This window comes from Canis lupus, chromosome 1, assembly GCF_003254725.2.
Source record: "Canis lupus dingo isolate Sandy chromosome 1, ASM325472v2, whole genome shotgun sequence".
Taxonomy (NCBI): domain Eukaryota; kingdom Metazoa; phylum Chordata; class Mammalia; order Carnivora; family Canidae; genus Canis; species Canis lupus.
Window position 1 is genome coordinate 13,965,672 of NC_064243.1, and position 21,673 is coordinate 13,987,344.

Genomic DNA, 21,673 nt, shown 5'->3' on the forward strand with positions numbered 1-21,673 from the left:
GTTAAAAATAAATCTAAAAATAATAATTTGTAATGCTAGTTTTACTTAGAAATGTCCTTCACAATGTAACAAAGTTATTTGTATTACATCTTGACCCCTGAATACATCTTTTTTATTTTCTGGGAGACAAAATGGGAAGTACACAAAAAGCACCTCTGCTGTATAGTAAAATATGATGGTTTTCTCAAAGAAAACACTTGTATGATTATCTGAGCCGTGAGCCAAACTAGTCAATAATTCATGGAATATCACTTTTATGTGAAAGAACAACTGACAAATTCATTATTCAGACTTGGGTATTTGGCAGACATTTTCTCTACAATGAAGTGAGAAGGTCATTTCAGGAAAAACAACTGACGGTATTTGTTGCCAAGGACAGCCTTCAAGCTTCCAAATGAAAATCAAAATTTTGGAAAACTTACTTCCACCGTGAACTTGAGAACTTCCCAATACTTAAAGATTTTTCTGATGAGATCAGTGGTGGTATTAACAACTGTGATATCTTAAAATTGCACAATAAAATGCTGTTAACATTGGGAATATCCCCATTATCTAATGAACCAGTATTTCCCAAATGACCAATAATTAATGCAGCAAAATGATGCATGGGCAAGGACCCAATCAAAGTGCAAGAAAGATCAACAGAAGCTAATGTAAAAGAATTTTTTAAAGTTTAACAACAGGGTTTTAGATTCAATGCTGGAATCAACATTTACGAAATGACCACTTGTCAAGTTTTGGTATAGTATCAAAGAAGACTATTCACATTTGTCTGAAAAGACCATTAGAACAGTCTCCTCTTTTCCAATTACACATAGCACAAACTTTATAATAAACACATACTGGGTTATTCTTCCTGAATATTAAAAACCATGAACACATAATCACGATGGTGTTACCATAGTTTAATCTCAGATCATTATCTGCCATTTAGAACAAATGAACAATTCATTGTTTATTTAAGAGTTACAGTCTTCTGCGGTTATAGTCTTATATATCTGCAACAAATATATGAGGCTTAATTTACCACAGAATCAAGAATGATTGTTGCTCTAAAAAGTAAATGAATATAGTAAATTCTTAAATCTGTTTTAGGTACATGCAAATAAAGTCCCTTCTCTCCAGTTATAAAGCAGACTGTTTTCATCTAACAGTTGACTCTTGAAACCTACACGCTAATCACCCAGATGATCTGGTATTAGTGGATTTAAACCTTAGTTCTTAAACTGGTAGGGAAATGTTTTTTCACAGAAAAAAAATGTACTTTTTATAACTTTCAAAAGTAATAGTTTAATCTGTCAGAAGTAACAGATATCACACACAGATTCATTTGCAGATCAGTGTTTTCAAGAGAAATCTTCTTCTTACATAAATCTATCCAGTTAATGAATATCATAAATCATTTATTTCAAAGGCAGGGACCGTCAAAAAAATTCAGATGGAATTGATAATATCCTTACTTTCATAAAATCCTATTATTCTGCCCTCTGAAAGAGAAAGGTTACACGCTTTTTTAGCTTTTTAAGCCAGAATATTCAAGAAACAATCAGAAGCTACCCATTTTTGTATGCTCACCTTTGCAGTTCGTTGAGCCCCCTGGCAGTTGGCAGGCAGGGATTTTGCCTTAGGAAGTTTTGTTTTAAGTTGAGATGAGTGAGGTCTTGGCTGTAGAAGAGGTTGGCAGGCAGATGCTCCAGGCTACAACATGAGAGGTCCACTGAGCTAATGCGCTGTGATGCAACCTGGAGGGGGATAAAACCCAGCCTGATTTTAATACCCTCCATTTATCCTACAGATGCCCTCTATGGATGGAAATATAATGACCCCATTGAGAACACAGACATATTATACAAGTGCCACTAGTAGTCCAAATATAAACCAGTAGACTATTTACTTACTATAGAATTGAGTCAGGTACCATAAAAGCGGAAAACAGTGTCCCTGCCTAGGAGGCACTTAGAGTAACCTGGTATAGGAGACAGGTTACAAAAAGCACAGATTATCCTATCAGGTTCAGTGATACCAGTAATCTCCAACCGTGGGTTAAGTTCCTGAAAACATTCATGGTAAGAGAATTCAGAGCTAAATAATACAAGACTCTAGAATAAATACTGGGTTAGGAGATAGACACTAAGGTCTAGATGGAACCTATCAAAGCCCTTGAATATACAGATTTAAAACAGCACAAATAAAAGTAGTATCCATGGCCTTGTACACATCTTTAATAGTAATGGTAGCATATGATCAGATTCCACTGCCTGCTTGCTCTTAACTTCTCGGGTTATCTCTCGCACAAAGCTTCAGTGAGATGCTGACAAATTCATCGTGCTTTGCTTCATGCAAGTATTCTAAGGAAAATTTATTTTCTGTCTGATTATTTATCCACATAGTTAAAGCCTTCATGGTTGAATGACTTATTGTGGTGAGAGTCCCAGGGCCAAAGACCAACTAGCGTGCTAGAGACAGAGCACTGGATGATCTGTATTTCTCAAATGCTTTCTCCCATATTTCAGGTCATGTGGTGCCACTTTATGCCACTGTATGTGGCTTCGGTCCCTCTGACACACACCTTGGCTTCTCTCCTCAGAGAGGCCATGAGAATTCTATGGGAATTCTGTTCTAAGCTCTGGGTTGATTCTCCCTCATGCTCTTTATTTTTACCAAAGCTTTATGGTAGAAACATCACTCCTTAACTATGATCAATCTGATGTCCTCTTCTATTACCAAACTCCAGCTTTTTCTTTCCCAGTTACAGAAAGCAGTAGGGCATGGTCTTCAGGAGTGTGACTCTGGGGTCCATGTGCAACTTTACATTCTAGTTCCCCCAAGTAGGAGCTGAGAGAACCTGAACCAATCACGGAGCCCCCACAAGCTCCAGTTTTCACATCTGTGTAACAAGTGTAAGGGTGACATCTACAAGACGGCACAGAAACAGCATTCAATACACAGTGACTGCTAGTACTATCGCTATTAGTATTAGCAGTACTGCCAAACAGAATGATTCACATCTTACATCTACTGAAATCCAAATTCTCCTGACACTAAAAAGGTATTCAGAATAGTAAAACTATTCTGCTGATAGCATATTTGAGGTTAGAAAGAAATTACTGTGCACATATAGAGCTAAGGGGAGAGTGGGGTAAAAACAGCCTGGCAGGGCTCAATTCAAACTTTACAGAGGAAGTCTGAGTTTGCTTCTTAGCAACCATATCTTTTCTTGAATTTTCACTATTAAAAAAGAAAAAGAAGAAATTGTTTACCACAGAAGAAAGGAAGGAAGGGAGGGAGGGAGGGAATCCCAAATAGGGCCAAATCACCCACATACACCAAAAGATGTAAAAAGAGCCTTGAGGAATGTAATGTGCCTGAAAGGCAGGTGCAAACACTCACAGGAACCTGTTCACAGGAAGCGCGGTGCACAGATGTTGAGCACACAATGGTGTGCCAGGCCTTCTATCTCCTACAGTACAACAGTAAACAAGGCAGCACAGTCTCCACCCTGAGTGAACACACTTCAAGAGAAGGAGAGAGGACTTAAGGTACTACATGATAATGGTTACAATAATCAGAAGTACAAGGGCACAGAGTATGATCTAGGAAGTCAAGGAAGGCTTCCCAGAGGACCTAATGTCCAAACTCAAACTTAAAACTCAAGTGGAAATCTGTGTTTTTGTCTACCTCAAATCCTTTTTCCATATATTCCTATAGCAATCCTTCCAACACCTGAGATCCCAAGAACAAAGCATGCTGACCCTCTGGCCATAGGGGTAGGCATATTCTCCAGGCTTCAGCAACCAGAATACCCCATCTACTGAACCCACAGACTGATCCAACAGGTACTAAGCTAGGCTAACCAGAGGCCTTCTCTGAGATTTATATATTGTGAAGCCAGGAGAGAGGGAGAAAACACAAACACACACGACTCCATATACCATGTATAAATAGTTATGAAGCAGTAACTATTAACTGCATAAACCATACATTGGTCACATGCCAAATTAACGATAGTGACTGCTTCTAGATGGATAAGGAAGGAAAAGGAAATAGGAATGAGAAGATAGGAGATTTGGAATTTATCTGTAATGATTATTTCCTTATAAGAGGACAGTGGAAGATATGAAGAACTATGGGAACACATTAACAACTGGGGAAGACAAGTACATGGAAACTGTAATATTATTCTTTGTGTGTAATATTATTCTGTGTGTTTAATTTTTAAAAAAGTGTAATTTCAATGAAAATTTCAGTTAAAGAAGAAAATGGATGAGAGTAGCCTTCTGGCTTTCCTTGCATTCAGTGTTCTACTAGGTGGTACACCAGGGACAACAATTCTTCCAAGGACCCCCTTAAACCCACTGTAGTGCACTGAATCATGGCCCCAAAAAGGATTTGAGATAGACAAAACCACAGATTTCCACATCCTAATCCCTGGAGTCTATAAATATTATCTTACATGGCAAGAGTGAATATTACCTTATATGACAAGAAGCATTTCTTAAGGATCTTGAGAGAAGGTGATCATCCCGAATTATGCAGGTGGGCCCTAAGTATGATTATGTGTATCCTTATTAAGGGAGAGGCAGAAGGAGTTTAAGGGAGAAACAGAAGAAGAGAAGTCTATGTGACCACATGAGGGCAGAGACCAGAGAAATACAGGCCACCAGCTAAAGAATGTTTAGAGCCACCAGAAGCTGGAAGAGGCAAGGAATAGATTCTCCCCTAGAGCCTTCAGAGGGGTATGGTCGTGCCAACACTTTGATTTTGGACTTCTGCATAAAGTTCTGTTGTTTTAAAGTCACCAAGGTTTTGTTAATTTGTTTGTTTGTTTTTTTTAATTGATTTATAATAGTCACACACAGAGAGAGAGAGGCAGAGACATAGGCAGGGGGAGAAGCAGGCTCCCTGCACCGGAAGCCCGACGTGGTATTCGATCCCAGGTCTCCAGGATCGCGCCCTGGGCCAAAGGCAGGCACCAAACCGCTGCGCCACCCAAGGATCCTGGTTTTGTTAATTTGTAAACTAATATATACCACTTCATAATTTTTTCCGGAGTACTTTTCATTTTCATTCACTCAACATGTTTACTGAATACCCACTATGCGCCAGTTACTGATCTTGGTAAGTACTTGGTATGCTTCAGTGAACAAAATTAAGATACTTGCCTCCATTAAACTTAGATCTCATACATAAGTAAATTATATGTTAAAAACTGGCAAACACTATGGAAAAAATAGAGCAAGGAAAAGAGGGTCAGATTGTTGGAACTATGGGTAGGTTATATTTAAATAGGCTGGTCAGGGTGGGCTCCCCTGAAAAGGTGACATTTAGACACTAAGGATATGAAGAAGACACTGAACTGATGTGTCTAGAGGAACACTCCAGGCAGAGGAAGTAGCAAGTGTACAGGCCCTAGAAAGGGGTGTGCCTGGCATGTTCAAGGAACATCATGGAGACCATAGGTAAGGGGACCTGTAATGAGATCAGAAAGGTAAGGCGTAGATCTGGCAGGGCCTCAGCAGATCTGACAGGGCCTTTTAGATCACTGCAAACACTCTGGCTTTTAATGTGAACAAAATGGGAAGCATGGAAAGGCTCTGAAAATCTCTGTCTCTAGACTGTAAGCTCCATAAGGGCAGGGATTTTTGCCTATTTTGTTCACTAATTATACCCCCTGCTCAGTACTTGGTGACCCTCGAAAAAGTATTTGCCAGAAGAATGGCCACTGGACTACTTTACAGCCCTTTCTTTCTCACCAGCTTGCATCTGACCCACCTAGTATATTCTTTCACACAGAGACTACTTTCAAGAGGACAAATCCTATTTCGATGGAAGCATCACACTAAATACTCTCTTTGAACAACTGAAAGAGAATGATTAAATGTCAAGTGGTATTTGATTCCTTTCCTCGTTCTGTACCGCGAGCTGTTGCTGCTGGAAACAGGGAAGAAACCACATTAACAAGGATACAATGAGCAAGGGGGGGGGGGGGGATCGTTGCAGAGCTAGAACAGCTACAGCAACAGCAGAAATGCTGGCAGCAGGGCAGAAAGCTGCTAAGGTGGCCACAAAAGCTACCATGAGTTGCACCTCTACCCAGTCCCTGTGACAAAGGGAGCCTGAAGCACTTCCACCCAGACCAGCCTGGGCACCTAAGGATACGCCTCAAAGAAGTTTTGCTCAAATCCCAAATGAAAAAACTAGCAGCTGGATTGCCCAAAGAAGCTGTGACCCACATACATAGCACCTATTAAAACTAAGATCCTTCACAGGAAAGACCTAAATAAGTAATAAAAATAAATCAAAAAGCCACCTAGCTACACCTCAGGGCAAATAGTCTTTTATTACTCTAACTTTTTTTTTTTTTTAAGTAGTAGGAATAACAATAATTCTAGCTAACATTTAGGGGGTGCTTCACTTGTGGAAGGCCCTCTTCCAACCGCTTTAGCCATCATATTTAGTCTTCACAACAACTCAGTGTAGCAATGACTTATCCCCATTTCAAAGATGAAGGGTAAGCTGAGTCACAGGGCACGTCCATGGTCACACAGTTCAAGCACAACAGAAACTGAGTTTGCAGAAGGGCTTGTACTTATAACTTCCGTGATAAAATAATAACAGAACCCCTTAGGCCACAGCAAAGATGATCAGATGTCATCCCTAGGATGAGCTTAAGGCTCAGGAAGGGCAGTACAGAAGACAGTCCCCTTGAGAAAAGCAGAAAGTACCTGCTGCCTACAGACTCCAGGGAAGGGTGAAGCCCCAGGGGGGCACCATTCCTTGACATCATGGACTCTGCCCAGTCCTGTCTACACTGCTTGTCCACCTGGGCAGCGGTGATGCCACCTGGTAAGCACCAAATTGAATCTTAAAAGGTTACAGGACAAGTTTTAAAAGTTATAGAAAGTTGGGGGAAAAGTGAAAGAAAAAAGCACGTGCAGAAACTGCCTCAACTCTTTGTTATGGGAAGGACCTCACAGTTAGAATATGCAATCCTTTTGGCAAAAGCTACTGTACACCTATTATACTTCCCAACATCAAGACAGTGGAAGACCAAAGTTGAAACCCAAGCAACTTGACGTGCAGGAGAAAGAGCACAGTCTTAACAATCAGGGTGTACAAACAACTCTATCACTTCCTAGCCACGTGGCTCTGGATAAGTCACTCCATCCATCTGTCCTTCTGCTCCCTCAACACTAAAGTGGAATAGACAGTACCTACCCTTTGAATTTACCAAGCTGCTGTAAATAATATTCTCCTCATTAAAAAAAAAAAAATCAGGAAAGGCTCTGCAGACGCAGTATCCCTTGACCAGCATCCACAGTTGCATGCAGTACAAACTTGTAACACAAAAAGGATGATAGCAGAGACAACTGCTCTCGCCACCTTGAGCAGTTACACAGATAAAGCTCAATCAAAGGCAGAACATGAACTACACATGAAGGGATTCAAGTGTTAGAAGATCAGTTCAATATAACTGTGATAGGGAAATTAGTGCTAGTCTGGATTAACAGCAAAACTTCTTTTGAAGGCTTTAAGAGTTGGTGAACTAATCACCAACCTACATGTAGGTTCATGGAGGGGAAATCCCATTCCGGAAGACACATAAAAGTGACATGAATTCTAGTCACCTTCTCAGGTTGTCTTTTTTCCAAATTACTTGTAAATATGTGTGTGTGGTGGGGGGTAGAGGGAGTTCACTTGGATCTCAAAATATCTCCCCCAAAGAACACTATGGGGTAAAATATAAAAATTATAATATGAACATCAACAAACTTTTCAGACTACCTACTGGGCTTCCAGATATTTCTAACATGCTACTCAGCTCAACACTTTGCTCAGTTGTTTCTTGGCAAGCTTTTAGGACACTTATGTCAAAACTAGTCTCTACTTTGAGTCTAGCTGAGTTGCATTTCTAACCCAAAAATATCTCTATCCTAACTTATCCTTGCTATGCTTTTGAAATTATCATCTTCTACAACAGAACTGTCCTCCACATTATTCCCATTACTCCTGATGTTCACTTTGTGGGCAATCATCTTTTATTAGCAAGGGAAAGCTTAGAAAAACATTCAAGTGATTTTGTTGTTGTTGTTGTTACCACTATATTTTAATGAAGTGGCATTTATCCTTATTATGTGCCAAACATGCTCAAAAATTAAGCAAAATGACCCTGAAAGGCTTGGTCAAAGCAGCTGAAATAGCACGAGTAATTCTGCTTGTGTAAAGCAAAAGACTGCTGTTCACCAGTATAATGAGTCATTAATTGCTCTGGCCTAACCTTCAGTGGCTTGGGAAATTATGCCCTGGCTACAGGGATAGTCTCTGGGGAGTTTACTCCACTTCTATAAAAAATTCTTAACCTCTTAACTGACCTAGTTTTAATTCTCACCTCCTAAAAAATGTTTTGGGAAGGCATGAGGTAGAAGAATATGAATTTAGAAGAATGTTTATTAATCTTTTAGCTAAGCATTCTAGCAACTTATTTTCAACTTCATCTTATCAAGTTTTTTAATACCTTCTAAATGAAGTTTCCAATTTTAATAAAATTAAAATTAACACTGCCTTACAACATGTGATCATTTTCTTTAAAAAAAAATTCTATAAATTTCTACAAGAAATACTTTCAATTGACCCCAGACCTTTTTGCAATGACATCTCTCCTGATCCTGTACTAACATTACCATTTTATAAAATCTGTTTAACAGATGAAGAAAACTTTAGTATAAAATTAATTACAATATATACATGAATAGGAGCCACTAATTAATAATTAATTGGTAATCATTAATAATTAATAATTACTATACTTAATAGGAGCAAAGCAAGGTGCCGATTTTGTTAGAATACTGTTAAAGCATCAGGCTATAAAAATATAGAAAAAAAACAATACTGAGAAATTTAGAATAAGAGCACCACTTAAGCATCCAGGTCTCTCTTTGCTAAGGGAATGGATGGGGATGAGTGAATCTTTCAACACATGTTTATCATTTGCCTCAATGAACCAGGCACTATACTTGGTCCTGGAGAGACACACTCTATGTCTTCAAAAGCTTGGTCTCTTGAGACACAGATACCTAAACAATAGTCATTCAAGAAGGTACACCAATGGTGTGATGAGAGCACACAGAGCAGAGAACACAAATCTCAGGGCAATGCTGTGACAATTCCAGCACCTACATTCCCCTCCCTTAACAAAATGGGCAGGTATTCCCAGGGACCTGGGCAGAGACTTGCACATCTCCACCAAGAGCAGCCACAACTGTGGTATTTGTCCAGGGAGCTCCTTGCATGGCCTCAACTGGAAATGCAGACCCGGCACCACCTTTCTTGGCAGAAGCAGCAGTGAGAAACTCCAAGGAGATGGCACCACCAGCCTCCCAGAATCACTCCTGTGTTGCTCTGGCAGTTATCTCCCCTCCACACACACAAACCCCATTGTGTTTCTGAGTAACAACAGAAAAACAGAGCTTGGCTTGGGTGGAGATCAAATCTGAACTCAGAGTTCCTTCCTCATTTCCTTATTGGCAAACTGGGTGTAAACAGTCCCTTTAGACAGTGGCCACCTGAGAAAGTGGCATCTCCCTGACATGGGGAAGGGGAAAGATAGCCAACCACAAAAAAAAAAAAAAAAAAAAAAAACCTGAATTCTAACTTTCTGGTAAAAGAAGTGATATAAATGTATACTTAAAAGATTCTACTATTAGAAATAAGGTACTTGACTTTGTATTTTAAGCTCCAAATCTAATATACAAGGTCCAGTATTTTAGATATACAGAGGTCACTGATATTTTTCTAATTATTCCACGATTCCTTACTTTATAAAATTATAAATCAAACCAGTGGGTAGAAGAACTCTTCAGAGCAGCTGCAGGAAATGCAATACTCTGAGTTACAAATATTACAAATATTGAGATTTTTCAAGATAAGCATATATATAATGGAAACTAAACTCTTAAGTATATATATATATAGGACATATATATATGGATATGTAAATATATATTTACATTAGTCTAAATACTCAGATTAAAATAACTTAACTCTATAATATTAACATGGCTAGATACAAAGATGTGATTGATCATATATGTTAAGTTCATGATATGGCAATACTTGACAAGTTTTTGAAGACTTAGGCAACAGCAGCCTGTCCCCTCAACAAGAAAATCAATTTATTAATGATTATCAATTTAATCTGCCTCAGATGACTCAGAAAGCATCTCAGATTTCTTAACTATGTCTTGGTCATCATTTAAGAAGATCGATGAAGCTCCTGTCCCTAGCAGCATATCCCACACAACTGACTGTGTGACAAACCACCTTTTATTCTATCACTGAGCTGCCTGGATTCTGCTGACAACTGTATATATGAAGTACTTCCCTTTGACATTTTCAGTAAATTTCAGTTGTTACTTGAGTCTTGGTTTGTTTTGTCCCCTCAGGCCACTGTAAAACATCAGAAGTACAATTAAAGAAAAAAGAGCAAGGTAGCAGAACTTCTTGCATAAAACAGTGCTGGATACCGTATACCATAGAGTGCCCTCATCTGCAAAATGGAGATGTGATAGTATCTCTTCCAGAGTGACTACTATCTTCTGTTGTAAAGCCTGAGGTCGTAGAGCTGTAATGAGTACCTACCTCACAAGGCTGCTATAAAGCACCTAGACGTGTGCTTGGCACATAGAAAAGATACCAAAACATTTAGTTATTTCTATTGGCATTATTGTGGTCACTACTAGATCAATTCAAGGGCTAAGTAACTTTGTTAACAAAATATATCAATGAGTTGGGGATTAAAAACAAAAACTCTTTTTATTTTTGTGTTGACCTCATGAATGAATAACTAATTCACTTTGGATACAATGTATGAAGAAAGGAAGATGATGGTGCTCCCCAGCTGGTATCTGCAAGTATGCGTATCAATAAACCAGGTAACACCCGAAAGGAAGCTGAGGAAAGGATCTGGGAGCCATGTGACAGAGACTTGTCGGAACTACCAGGGATGCTCCTCCTGATAACAGACTGTCAAGGGGTGAGGGATGGCAGAGAAATCATGGTAACTTCCATATTCAGAAGTTACCAACTGGGGAAGAAGTAGAATTAGCTCATGTTATACCAGAGAGCAAAACTGGATCAACAGGTTGAAGCCACAGGATACAGACTTCAGCTCACTGGTAAGGAAGAGCTGTCTGGGCAGACACTACAGGTGTCTGAAACACTAGAGACAGTTTTTAGGAGGGAAGGAAGTCTGGGACTCCAGAAAGTCCTTTTCGAATCTTGAATTTGAAGTCTCTAAACTAAGAGCACTGATCATGGCTACAATTTAAGGTTAAACTAAAGAAATTTCGAAGAAAATGCCAAATAATTGTTACGATAATTATTCCAGAAAACTACACTAGGTAATACTACCTTTTTGGTGACTACGTGACAAGGGCCCTTTCCAATCTTAAAATAATACGTTGTAACTTTAAGCACAGCTGTAGCCCCTCACTTGAAAAGGTGAATGAATTTTATTAAAAGTAATAACAATATACAGATAAATCCCACATGAGGAGCACATCTCTTCCGTTTGTTGAGATCCTAATCTAGAAGTGGAGTCTGGAAGAGTGCCCAGCATAAAGAAAGGGTGGAATTAGTCTTCTCCTTTCCCTCCCCATGTCTCTCGGGGCAACTCTGTAGTAACACCAACAAAGCTGCAGAAGAACAGGGAGGGGGTGACAGACCTGAGGAGGGAAGACGGAGACACAGGGGATGAGTTTAACCCAATAAATGTACAAGCCAGCAGTATTTCACAAAAGTACGAGTCTTTTGTTAGGGTATGGGAAGCAAATGTATTTTTTTTTACTTGTATAAAACTGGATTATAAAACTTTGGAGAAAATTAAATGGCTTTAAACTGAAATGACTCAGAATTCAAGGAAAAAACCCTTCTTTAGGAATATGTTAACTAGGATTTCAGAACCAATAGCTGCCACAGGAAAAAAAGAACAGACAGGATTAGCAATGTGGAAATAAGATGAAGCATAATTATAACCACAAAGAGATCATTTTAAGCATTTTTACTAACTTAATCAGTTTTATGTATTACAAAAACAAAACTTAATGCAATCCAAAATATTTCATCTTTAGCTTAAATTCAAAGCAGAATTCCTAAGTTCCTTAATTTCATAAACTGTTGCTCATATCTATAATAAGAAAAGATTGCATACCATGAATTTCTATATAACGAATCCATTACTATGCTGTAAAGTTAGTTATAATAATCAAATTTCCCCCAGGAAATGACATGGAACTAGCAGGAAACAATCTAGACTGGCCAGTACTTTTTTTACTTTATCTAGCTTCTATTTTTGTTTTCTTTCTCATGCTGCTCAGACATCTGTGATATGACTATGTTTTCACATTTTACCCAGCTGTGCCTTTGTACATACTTTACATCTCTCCTTGAAATGCTCTTCCCCTCATCCTTGTGGTGAACTCCTATTCATCCTTCAGAATTCAATTTGCCCATTACTTCTTTGAAGTCTTCCTGTACCCAAATAGCTCATATACTGGATTTCCAATTTTCTTCTCACATCTTCACTACAGCGTTGGTATAAGAGCAATCTCCTTGGGATGGGGTGATGTATTATAAGCTAAATCCTTGTCACTTGCTTCACTTAAGATTCTACCACAGATCTGCTAGACTGTCCCTGCTCAAATGGCCCTTACTTCTCTCCCTAAAAAATGGGTATAAAATGTTAGGTGAGGGTTTCCATCAAAACAAATCAAAACAAAACATAAAACGCCTGGACTTCTTAGCAGAAACATACTGAGAGTAAAGCCTCTTACCATTATAATCCCAATGTTAGCACAATCCCTAAAAGACAGGTTTCAAATCATGCTGACAAAAAGCAGCATACTCCCTAATCTACATGCCAAACTAAGAAGCAAACAATGTGTAAAAGATGACTAAGTAATCTTACAGGGTTCCTTGCAACTATTTCTAATGACACAAATCTGTGTGTTGGAAACCTTAATCTTATTACATTAGAATGACTGGACTCAAGTATTAGTGAAGTATTCTTTGAGTGAAATCTAGACAATAAAACACTTTTAAAGCACCTGAAAGCAAAAGTTCATTTGTGATTGACCATATACTTTGTTCTTATTTAAATAGTGATATTTATTCACTATTTCATGTGATCTTTAATTTAGCACGAAATGTGGCCCTAACTTCCCTACACTATGCACAGTAAGAGTGAACCCAATATATCCAGGCAACCAAAGTTCACTGCAGTGACTTAAAGAAACAAAACAAAACAAAACAAAACACAAGAGGCCTAGAATTAAGATACTACAGTTAATACTGGAAGAAAGATAGGACAGAGTGCCACTATGATGACCACAGCCACTGGAAACTGCCAACATGTACACCACTGATCAACACAGACAGAGACGCGTGCACAAGCTATGCTCCTAATGGGGTATGAATTTGTAATGATGGGCCATAGAACATATACCTGTAACACAACTGGTCACTGCTGAAGATTGTAGAAGCTAGGTCACAGGTATATGGTTGTTACTCTACTATTATATCCACTACTAAATATTTGACATTTTCCATAATACAAAATTAAAAACACATCCATGCATAATACCCAGTGATCTTAAATCTTCCTTGAAATAAAGAAACAAACTTTAAAGTGGGACAATACAGTGCTGTAGAAGTAACTATGGCTTAATAAAAAATTAAGTATGCTTAGGCTATAGATTTCCATAAATAATAACTGAAGAGAGTTCACAGGATTAATCAATGTCTGAAGCTAATGCACTCCAAAAAATGGGCCACAAAGATGGATATAAAGGTCAGCATTTCTTAGAATGTCATTCGTGTGTTTGACAGGAGATCTTTTGCAGTTCCTATTTTCTCAACTACCCCCTGCCCCCAACCTTCCTCCCACCATTTGGAAAACACACTAAATACATGGGCCTGTGTTGAGCAAACAGAGCCCTTTTTTACACTGCATACAATGGGATGTTTACTGGATTTTTAAAGCATGTCATGCATTAATATTTTAGGGATGACTTTATAATCAATATCGTAATCCTCCCAAGGGAGCTGTTTCCTTCCATTCACAGTATCTACCACTAACACCCACCCAAAACAAAAACTCCAAAGACACTGCCTTGTGTATTATTTTTGCAAGCAATACTAAGTCCTAGGAATAAATTTAAAGAAAAATAAGTATGTAAAGACCTATCTTGGTAGAACATATCTAACTTTTTATAAATTTTCCCATAATCAAATGAAACAAATTAGAAGATTAACACTTCTCTTTTAGCTAAGATCCAGAAGCATAAAAATAAAGGATTTTCCTTTATATTAATTATCTCATTCATTTTAATTTAAAAATCATTGGAATTGGTTCTTTTTGTCCTCCTACTCAGTCTGAGGTGGAGATGGTCATTAAAAATCAGAAACTCAGATATTTCTTTCTGTTGTTTTACTTTCAGATCCTTATCAAAATGAATCTCATTTAAACATTAGGATGTATGACATATGAATATATATATATATATAAACACACACACACAATGGAAAACTACTCAGCCATCAAAAAAATATGAAATCTTGTCATTTGCAACAATGTGGATGGAACTAGAGGGTATCATGCTAAACGAAATTAGTTAATCAGAGAAAGACAATTATATGATTTAATTCAGATGTGGAATTTAAGAAACAAAACAGAGGGCAACCCTCTTGTGTCCCCTCCCTCCTCCCAAGCTTGGTACTATCACTTTGCTATTGCTCAATAAACCTTGCTTTGTTGCCCACCAAAAAAAGAAGAAGAAGAAGAAGAAGAAAGAAGAAGAAGAAGAAAGAAGAAGAAGAAGAAGAAGAAGAAGAAGAAGAAGAAGAAGAAGAAGAAGAAGAGAAGAAAAGAAAAGAAAAGAAAGAATAGAAAAGAAAAGAAAAAGAAACAAAACAGAGGATCATAGGGGAAGAGAGGAAAAAATAAAAGACGACAAAAAAATCAGAAGGAGAACATCAGAGAGGGAGACAAACCATAAGAGACTCTTAACTACAGGAAACAAACTGAGGGTCACTGGAGAGGAGGAGCTGGAGGGATGAGGTAAGTGGGTGATAGGCATTAAGGAGGGCACATGATATAATTAGCACTGGGTGTTATTATTATTTTAGATTTTATTTATTTATTTGAGAGAGAGAAGCAGACTCCCTGCTGAGCAGAGGGCCTGATGCAGGGCTGATCCCAGGGCCCTGAGATCATGACCTAAGTCGAAGGCAGACTGACCTAAGTCGAAGGCAGACACTTAAGCAACTGAGCCCCCCAGGAGCCCCAGCACTGGGTTTTATAGAAGACTGATGAATCACTAACCTCTACTTCTGAAACCAATAATACATTATATATTAATTGAATTTAAATTTTAAAAAGATGAAAAGATATCACAAAAAAGAAGGGGAAAAAACCATTAGGATATAAAGACAATCCATTCTGTGAATGTGGTGTTAAAAAGAAAAGTCTCCACAGTAACCCTGAATGACTATACTGTATAACTTCCTAATGCCTAAGACATGAGGAAGAAGAGGACAATGGAAAGGGAAATTGGAAGTCCAAGTGGCTTATGAGAATCAGCTCTGGCCACTCCAAATTTCCCATAAGCACATACTCCCCAATGGATCCAGCTTCTCATCCTCCTTTTTCTAGTAGCCCCAACTTACTCACCCAGGATGCTGGATTAAAGAAAAAGAGATTGTCACAGGACTACCCTTAATAAACGAAGTTTAAAGAAGAGCATGACTGTTTTATAAGTGATTCACATCCAAACAGTGGGTTCTCATATGGATTTCTTCTATAATATCTAACCTCTTCAACCAGACCCTTACAACCAGTTTCTCCTTTAATTCACTAACCATAACATCTTCTAAAAACTTTTGAAATGTGTATCTGGTTTTTAAGAATAGAGAGAGGAAAGACACTGTTATCTAAAATATGCATTTAGTAAGATGTTCTGCCCTCTGTCCCTGATCCCTGACTTTTCAGGAAGAAATCATTCTCCCCAATGTCTGACATCTCTAATTATGTTACCCCAAAAGGCCGCTATGTTAGGAATAGCAAAAGGTCCTTTGTTCAGATAAACCAAGCATATGTCTTTATCTGCTTAAAATAAACATAAAAACAGATAATGCTTTAAAAAGATCATTTGGCCAATCAGTGATTAACAGCAGGAATGATGGCCATAAAATTATTTTATGTATTTATTTACTCGGTCATTCTCAAACACACACACGCACACACCGTTAGAACCTCTTTGTGCCAGTTATAAGTCTATCATGAATATTTGACATAAGCCCTAGGAGGTAAGAACTAATACTATTCCCTTTACCAAATGAAAAGGTCTAAAACTTAGAAGCTTTGACAGTGTCAGGGTCAGTGAATGGTAGGATCTATGTCTGCCTTAGTTTAAAACCCGAACTCTTTACTCTCATACATTTGTTTTCTCCAAACATTCAGAGCCTTTCTGAAGGAAAGGAGGTTAATTCAAATACATTCTTACTAATAGCAGCCAGCTACTAGTTAACTAATTATTAATTCTAGTAATTTAAGGTAATTAGTTTAAATTCCCTCCTGGAAGCACCCACCCACAACTGTGTGAAATGTAAGCTTGTATACATATATGCGTGTGAATGATCTTATGCATATAGCTACATTACACATTAAATACTTTCTAACGGCAATACAATAATCAGTGGAAGAGGAAACTCACACCAACACTCCTCCACCTGCCACCATCACCTTCTCTTGTGTCACTTCTCTCCCTAGCCCCCATCTTCTCCTACTGAATGGCCTGGTGCATGAATCTGTCTGTGGTTTGAATAGTCAGAGAGAGAGAGAGCCTTGTTCCAGATCCACTATCCTACTAGACCATGGAGACGTCATATTCACAAACTAGCAGCATCGAAGAGTACTAACCAAGCTAACACTTGACATTTACAATCACCAGCAGCAAGTTAGAAATAAACAATTTCCATAACCCATTAAAGAGGCATTTCATAATCTACCTCTTCTGCTTACCTCTGCTGTCTCTCTAGAAACAAACTCTTTGAAGTTAAAAACTATTTTGCCATTGTTTAAAGGTGCCAATATAAAAAGTCTAATTAGTGCTTTGGTTTCTGACTGAGGCTACAATTTACCTACTCATTCAAAGCAAGAACCTAGAAGCCATTTTTTATTCTGACCTTTTCCTCATGCTTGATATGTAATTATCAGTAATCCTGTCACTCAATCTTCAAAACACATCCCAAAACACATCTATCCACTTCTCTCCATTTCTGCTCTCACTTCTTGCCTGGAATATACCTAAGAGCCTCCTGCCAGTCTGACCCTCCTGCTTCTCTTCTTGTCCTCCGCACAATAGCAATGTCAGATCATGTAACTTTCTGGAAGAGAACTCTTTGAGTGGCTTGCCATTATGCCAATAATATAATGTCAGTTCTTTATTCTCTTCTTTAACAGAGGACCCCTGCCTTCCCTGACTTTACATCCCTTGTTCCAGTCTTAGGACTTTCACACTATCTTCTCTACCTGGAAAACTCCAGCCACTAGATCTTCAAATAATTAGATACTTCTACTTCTTTCACTGACATTCCAGTTTAAATGTCCCCTAGTCAGAAAGAGTTACTCCTCTTCCATTATTCTCTGTCATTATAGCTTGTAATATAGCTTGTATATATTATAACTTGTATATATAGTGATTATTTGGTGTTTTGTCTGTTTACTTATTTATCATATGTTTCCCCAATGTAAGTGCTCCCAAGAGAGGGGAATTAGACTTGTTCTTTGCTATATCCCAGTACATAAAACACATACTTGACATACAGAAGGTGCTTAATAAGTGCTTGCTAGCTTTAGAAGAGTGACTTATCAATTGTGTGGATGTTTAATATACAAGACTATTAAACTCAATACCTATTAATCCTTTTGTTGTTTCAATCAAAACAACCTGTCATTGGTAAGCTTGATAAATTATGTTTTTTTACATCTTTATCCATGTTTAAGTATTTATACCTCTGACTTGTTCCAAAAAGAATGCAAAGCAGGTGACTATGACACTGCATTTGGTTTAAAAGATCAAAATGTCTCCATATAGGACATTCTATAAAATACTGACCAAGACTCCTCAAAACTGTCAAAGTCATTAAAAAAAAAAAAAAAAAAAAAAGAACCACAAGAAGACTGAAAAACTGTCACAGACCAGAGGAGACATGACAGTCAAATGTGATGTGGTATCCTGGATTAAACCATGGGACAGAAAGAAGACATTAGAAGAAAAACTAGTAAAATCCAAATAAATCCTGGAGTTTAGTTCAGAGTAATGTGTTAATATTGGTTTCTTAGTTTTGCCAAATCTATCATGGTAATAGAAGGTGTTTGGGAAATTGGGTGGGGATATGTGGAAACTGTTTCATGTTTACAACTTTTCTGTAAATAGAAAATTCTTCCAAAATAAAAAGTTTATTTTAAAAAATCAACATCTCCACATAGAAATGTAATGCACTCTGACTACATTTTGGCATTTTACTTTCAAAAAGCAGAATATAGGCAGTTGACTTACTGCCCTGAACCCATGCAACCATTTAAATATAAAAGCACAGTATTATTTAATACTTGCCTCCTCGCATTTGCCACCACAAAGTAATTTTAAAATAACTAGACACATGCACTTAAGGCCTCTAATATCACATTAACTCTGCATCACGGTTAGGAGAATCTTCTAGGTCCTATCAATCCTAAGTCTGCCCATTGCTTCTTCTCTGAAAGGAGGGGAAACCAATAATGTTCTTAAGTGTATGGCATCACCCGAGAACACAGTTTTTACCTGATAATTCAAGGGCAGCCAGTATTTCAAAAAAGTCTTTCTAGATGTTATTCTCAAATTTTCTATTAACTTTTAAGCAAAGTTATTCTCTATTCATTTGTTTGATAAATAATTACATCATACAGCAGTCTGAATCATATTGAACTTGGATAGCAAACTGGATTATGAATTCAAAAATATGAAAGTAAATTCCAAAGTAATGCTTCTATACCCAAGAGAGGTTTCATCGTTTCATAAACACACCCAAAACCAAGGCACAAAGTACTACAATCCACCCATTTTACACATAATTCTATAAATGTGATGTAAAATCATCTTCACACACAGTACTTGAAATACCAACACTTATTTATCTTATTTATCCTGTTATTCTGGCTTCCATTACACACACACACACACACACACACACACACAGAGGTATACTATTTCATAGGTCATGGTGATCCTATTTAATTAGGGGACTATAAAATGGTCAAAATAATCAAGATGTCAAAAGAAATTAAGCCATCCGAAAGGCAGAAATTGAACAGGCGAAAAGGAGATGGCACAGATTAAACTACTTCTATGAAAAAATAGAGGAAGAGGGGAAATTTGTAACAATTCTCTGGGTATTTTGTGGTTTTACAGTTGTCCTACCCTGGGCTAGTCCCTTAAATATTCTTAGCCTATGTTCCTTATTTTTAACATTAAAATAGTAATGCCAGTCTACCCACTGAATTCTTTTTTGTCCCCTAGGATAAACAAAACCTAACAAATGAAAACAATTAAAATTTTTTTTAATTGGCTACTTTTCAGCCCAAACGAGTTTTACAAAATTAAAAATTGTAAACTACTAGCAGTATCTGAAAAAAATATATATAATACTACATTATGGAACTGAATAAAGCAGAAAGCAACCCTTGAGCCAGCTAGAAGCTGAACGGTGTTCTTGGGTAAGCACCTACCTTGGAGACTTGTCGAAGCCACCTTAAATACTCTGTGAATGTATCAAAACAAATGTAGTAGGTCTGGCTTTGGGGTCCAGAGGAGCTAAATGCTAAACAGTGCTGGTGCTTTTTCACTTCTTCTACCTATAAAAACAAACAGAGACAAAAATGAGGCAGGAAAGCAGACCAGTTACATAGTTCATTGGCCCAACATACATACCTTTGGCCAGTGAGCCTGCACGGATTTGCATCTTTCCCTATATATGTTCCTCTTCATACTTAAAACACACTAAGTTCCTAAGTCTGACCAACAAATTTAAATTACTAGGAAATCGAAAACGGGGAGTTTTATTTTCTTCAAATTTCCCCACAAGAGGGAACTTCTCTTCTTCCTGTTTAAATTGGATGACTCCCTTCCTTATCTTTATCGTCACAATAGGGTGCTGAGGTTCTTCCTCCCCTTGGAAGGAGTTGTACTTAATATTTTACTTAAGGATTTTTATTCCAGGTAAGTTTTTTACTTTAAGGGACTTTTGTATCACTCTGAATTACAATCTTTTGAAAAAAGTCTTTAAGCATGTTAAATAAGTTTTTAAAAATTTAACATGAAATTGAAATTAACATGAAATAAAACTCTACCAAGAGAAGTTTCAAGTCCTCACCAGGCAATGATACAGTCCAATCAAATTTCCACTGCCCAGTAAATTCATCCTAAGGGGAAAAAGTTCAGATAATCAAGTAACATGACATTACACAAGTTCCTATGCTTCATTTGCAAAAATGATCACAAGTCAACAAGTGTAAAAAATTTTCAAAAAGATCAGAATCAGAACCAAAATGCAGTTAAAAGTTAGATGTTCTGGAACCAAAATGCAGTTAAAAGTTAGATGTCAGGGTGCCTCGGTGGCTCAGTCGGTTAAGTGTCTGCCTTTGGTTCAGGTTATGATCCCAGGTCCTGGGAGAGAGCCTGGCATCAGGCTCGCTGCTCAGTGGGGAGTCTGCTTCTCCTGCTCCCTCTGCCATTCCCCCTGCTAGTGCTCTCTAGCGCTCTTTGTCAAATAAATAAATAAAATCTTTTTTAAAAACCCTACATATCAGGAACAAATTGGATTTACCTCAGTAAAAGGCAAGATGGCTTAACATTACTGGAGCTACAAAATCTTTAATCACATTAACAGGTTAAAGAAGAAAACCATATTATCATCCCCACAGCTGCAGAAGAAGTATTTCATAACATTCATCACTCATTCATCATTCATGATAAAAACTCCTAGCAAACCAAGAACACAAATAACAATTCAAGCTGACAAAGGGTATTTATCAAACATCTAAGGCAAACTTCAGTGTTAATGATGATATATCACTCTCTTTAAGATCACTGAGAAGACAAGTATTCTATTCATACCAGAGTTCTGGCCATTACACTAAGACCAAAAATGTATTAAATATATTAAAGAAGGAAGAAAATTGTCATTATTTGAATATCATGATTAGCTACATAGTAAAATGCCAAACAATCTATAGACACTATATTAGAATAAGAAAATTCAGCAAGGTGGGGCTAGATATAAAAATCAATACTCAAAAATCAACCACATTTTTATACTCTAAAGAGAAAATACATTTTTAAAATGCCATTTAAACTAATCAATATTAAAAGAAATCAGATCAGTGATTTCTGGAGGATAGGGAAAGTGAGGAAAAGTGTGGGAGGAAAGGATACAAAGGAGCACAAGGAAACCTTTGGGGGTGGTATGATCATTTTTTTTCTTCACTGTGGTGATGGTTTAATGGGCGTATTTAGCTATCTATACTGTTATCAAATTACTACCAAAATATGCAGTTTATATTTTGATTATATCTCAA

At 37.5% G+C, this 21,673-nt stretch overlaps 1 protein-coding gene across 1 annotated transcript in view; it reads right to left on the minus strand.

The window, feature by feature from the left end:
* Positions 1-21,673, minus strand: part of PHLPP1 (PH domain and leucine rich repeat protein phosphatase 1) — a 207,076-nt gene that overhangs the window by 77,325 nt on the left and 108,078 nt on the right. The window contains 2 exon segments of the mRNA XM_025422101.3: positions 1,576-1,742; positions 19,826-19,951. Of these exon segments, the coding sequence (XP_025277886.3) occupies positions 1,576-1,742; positions 19,826-19,951 (293 nt within the window).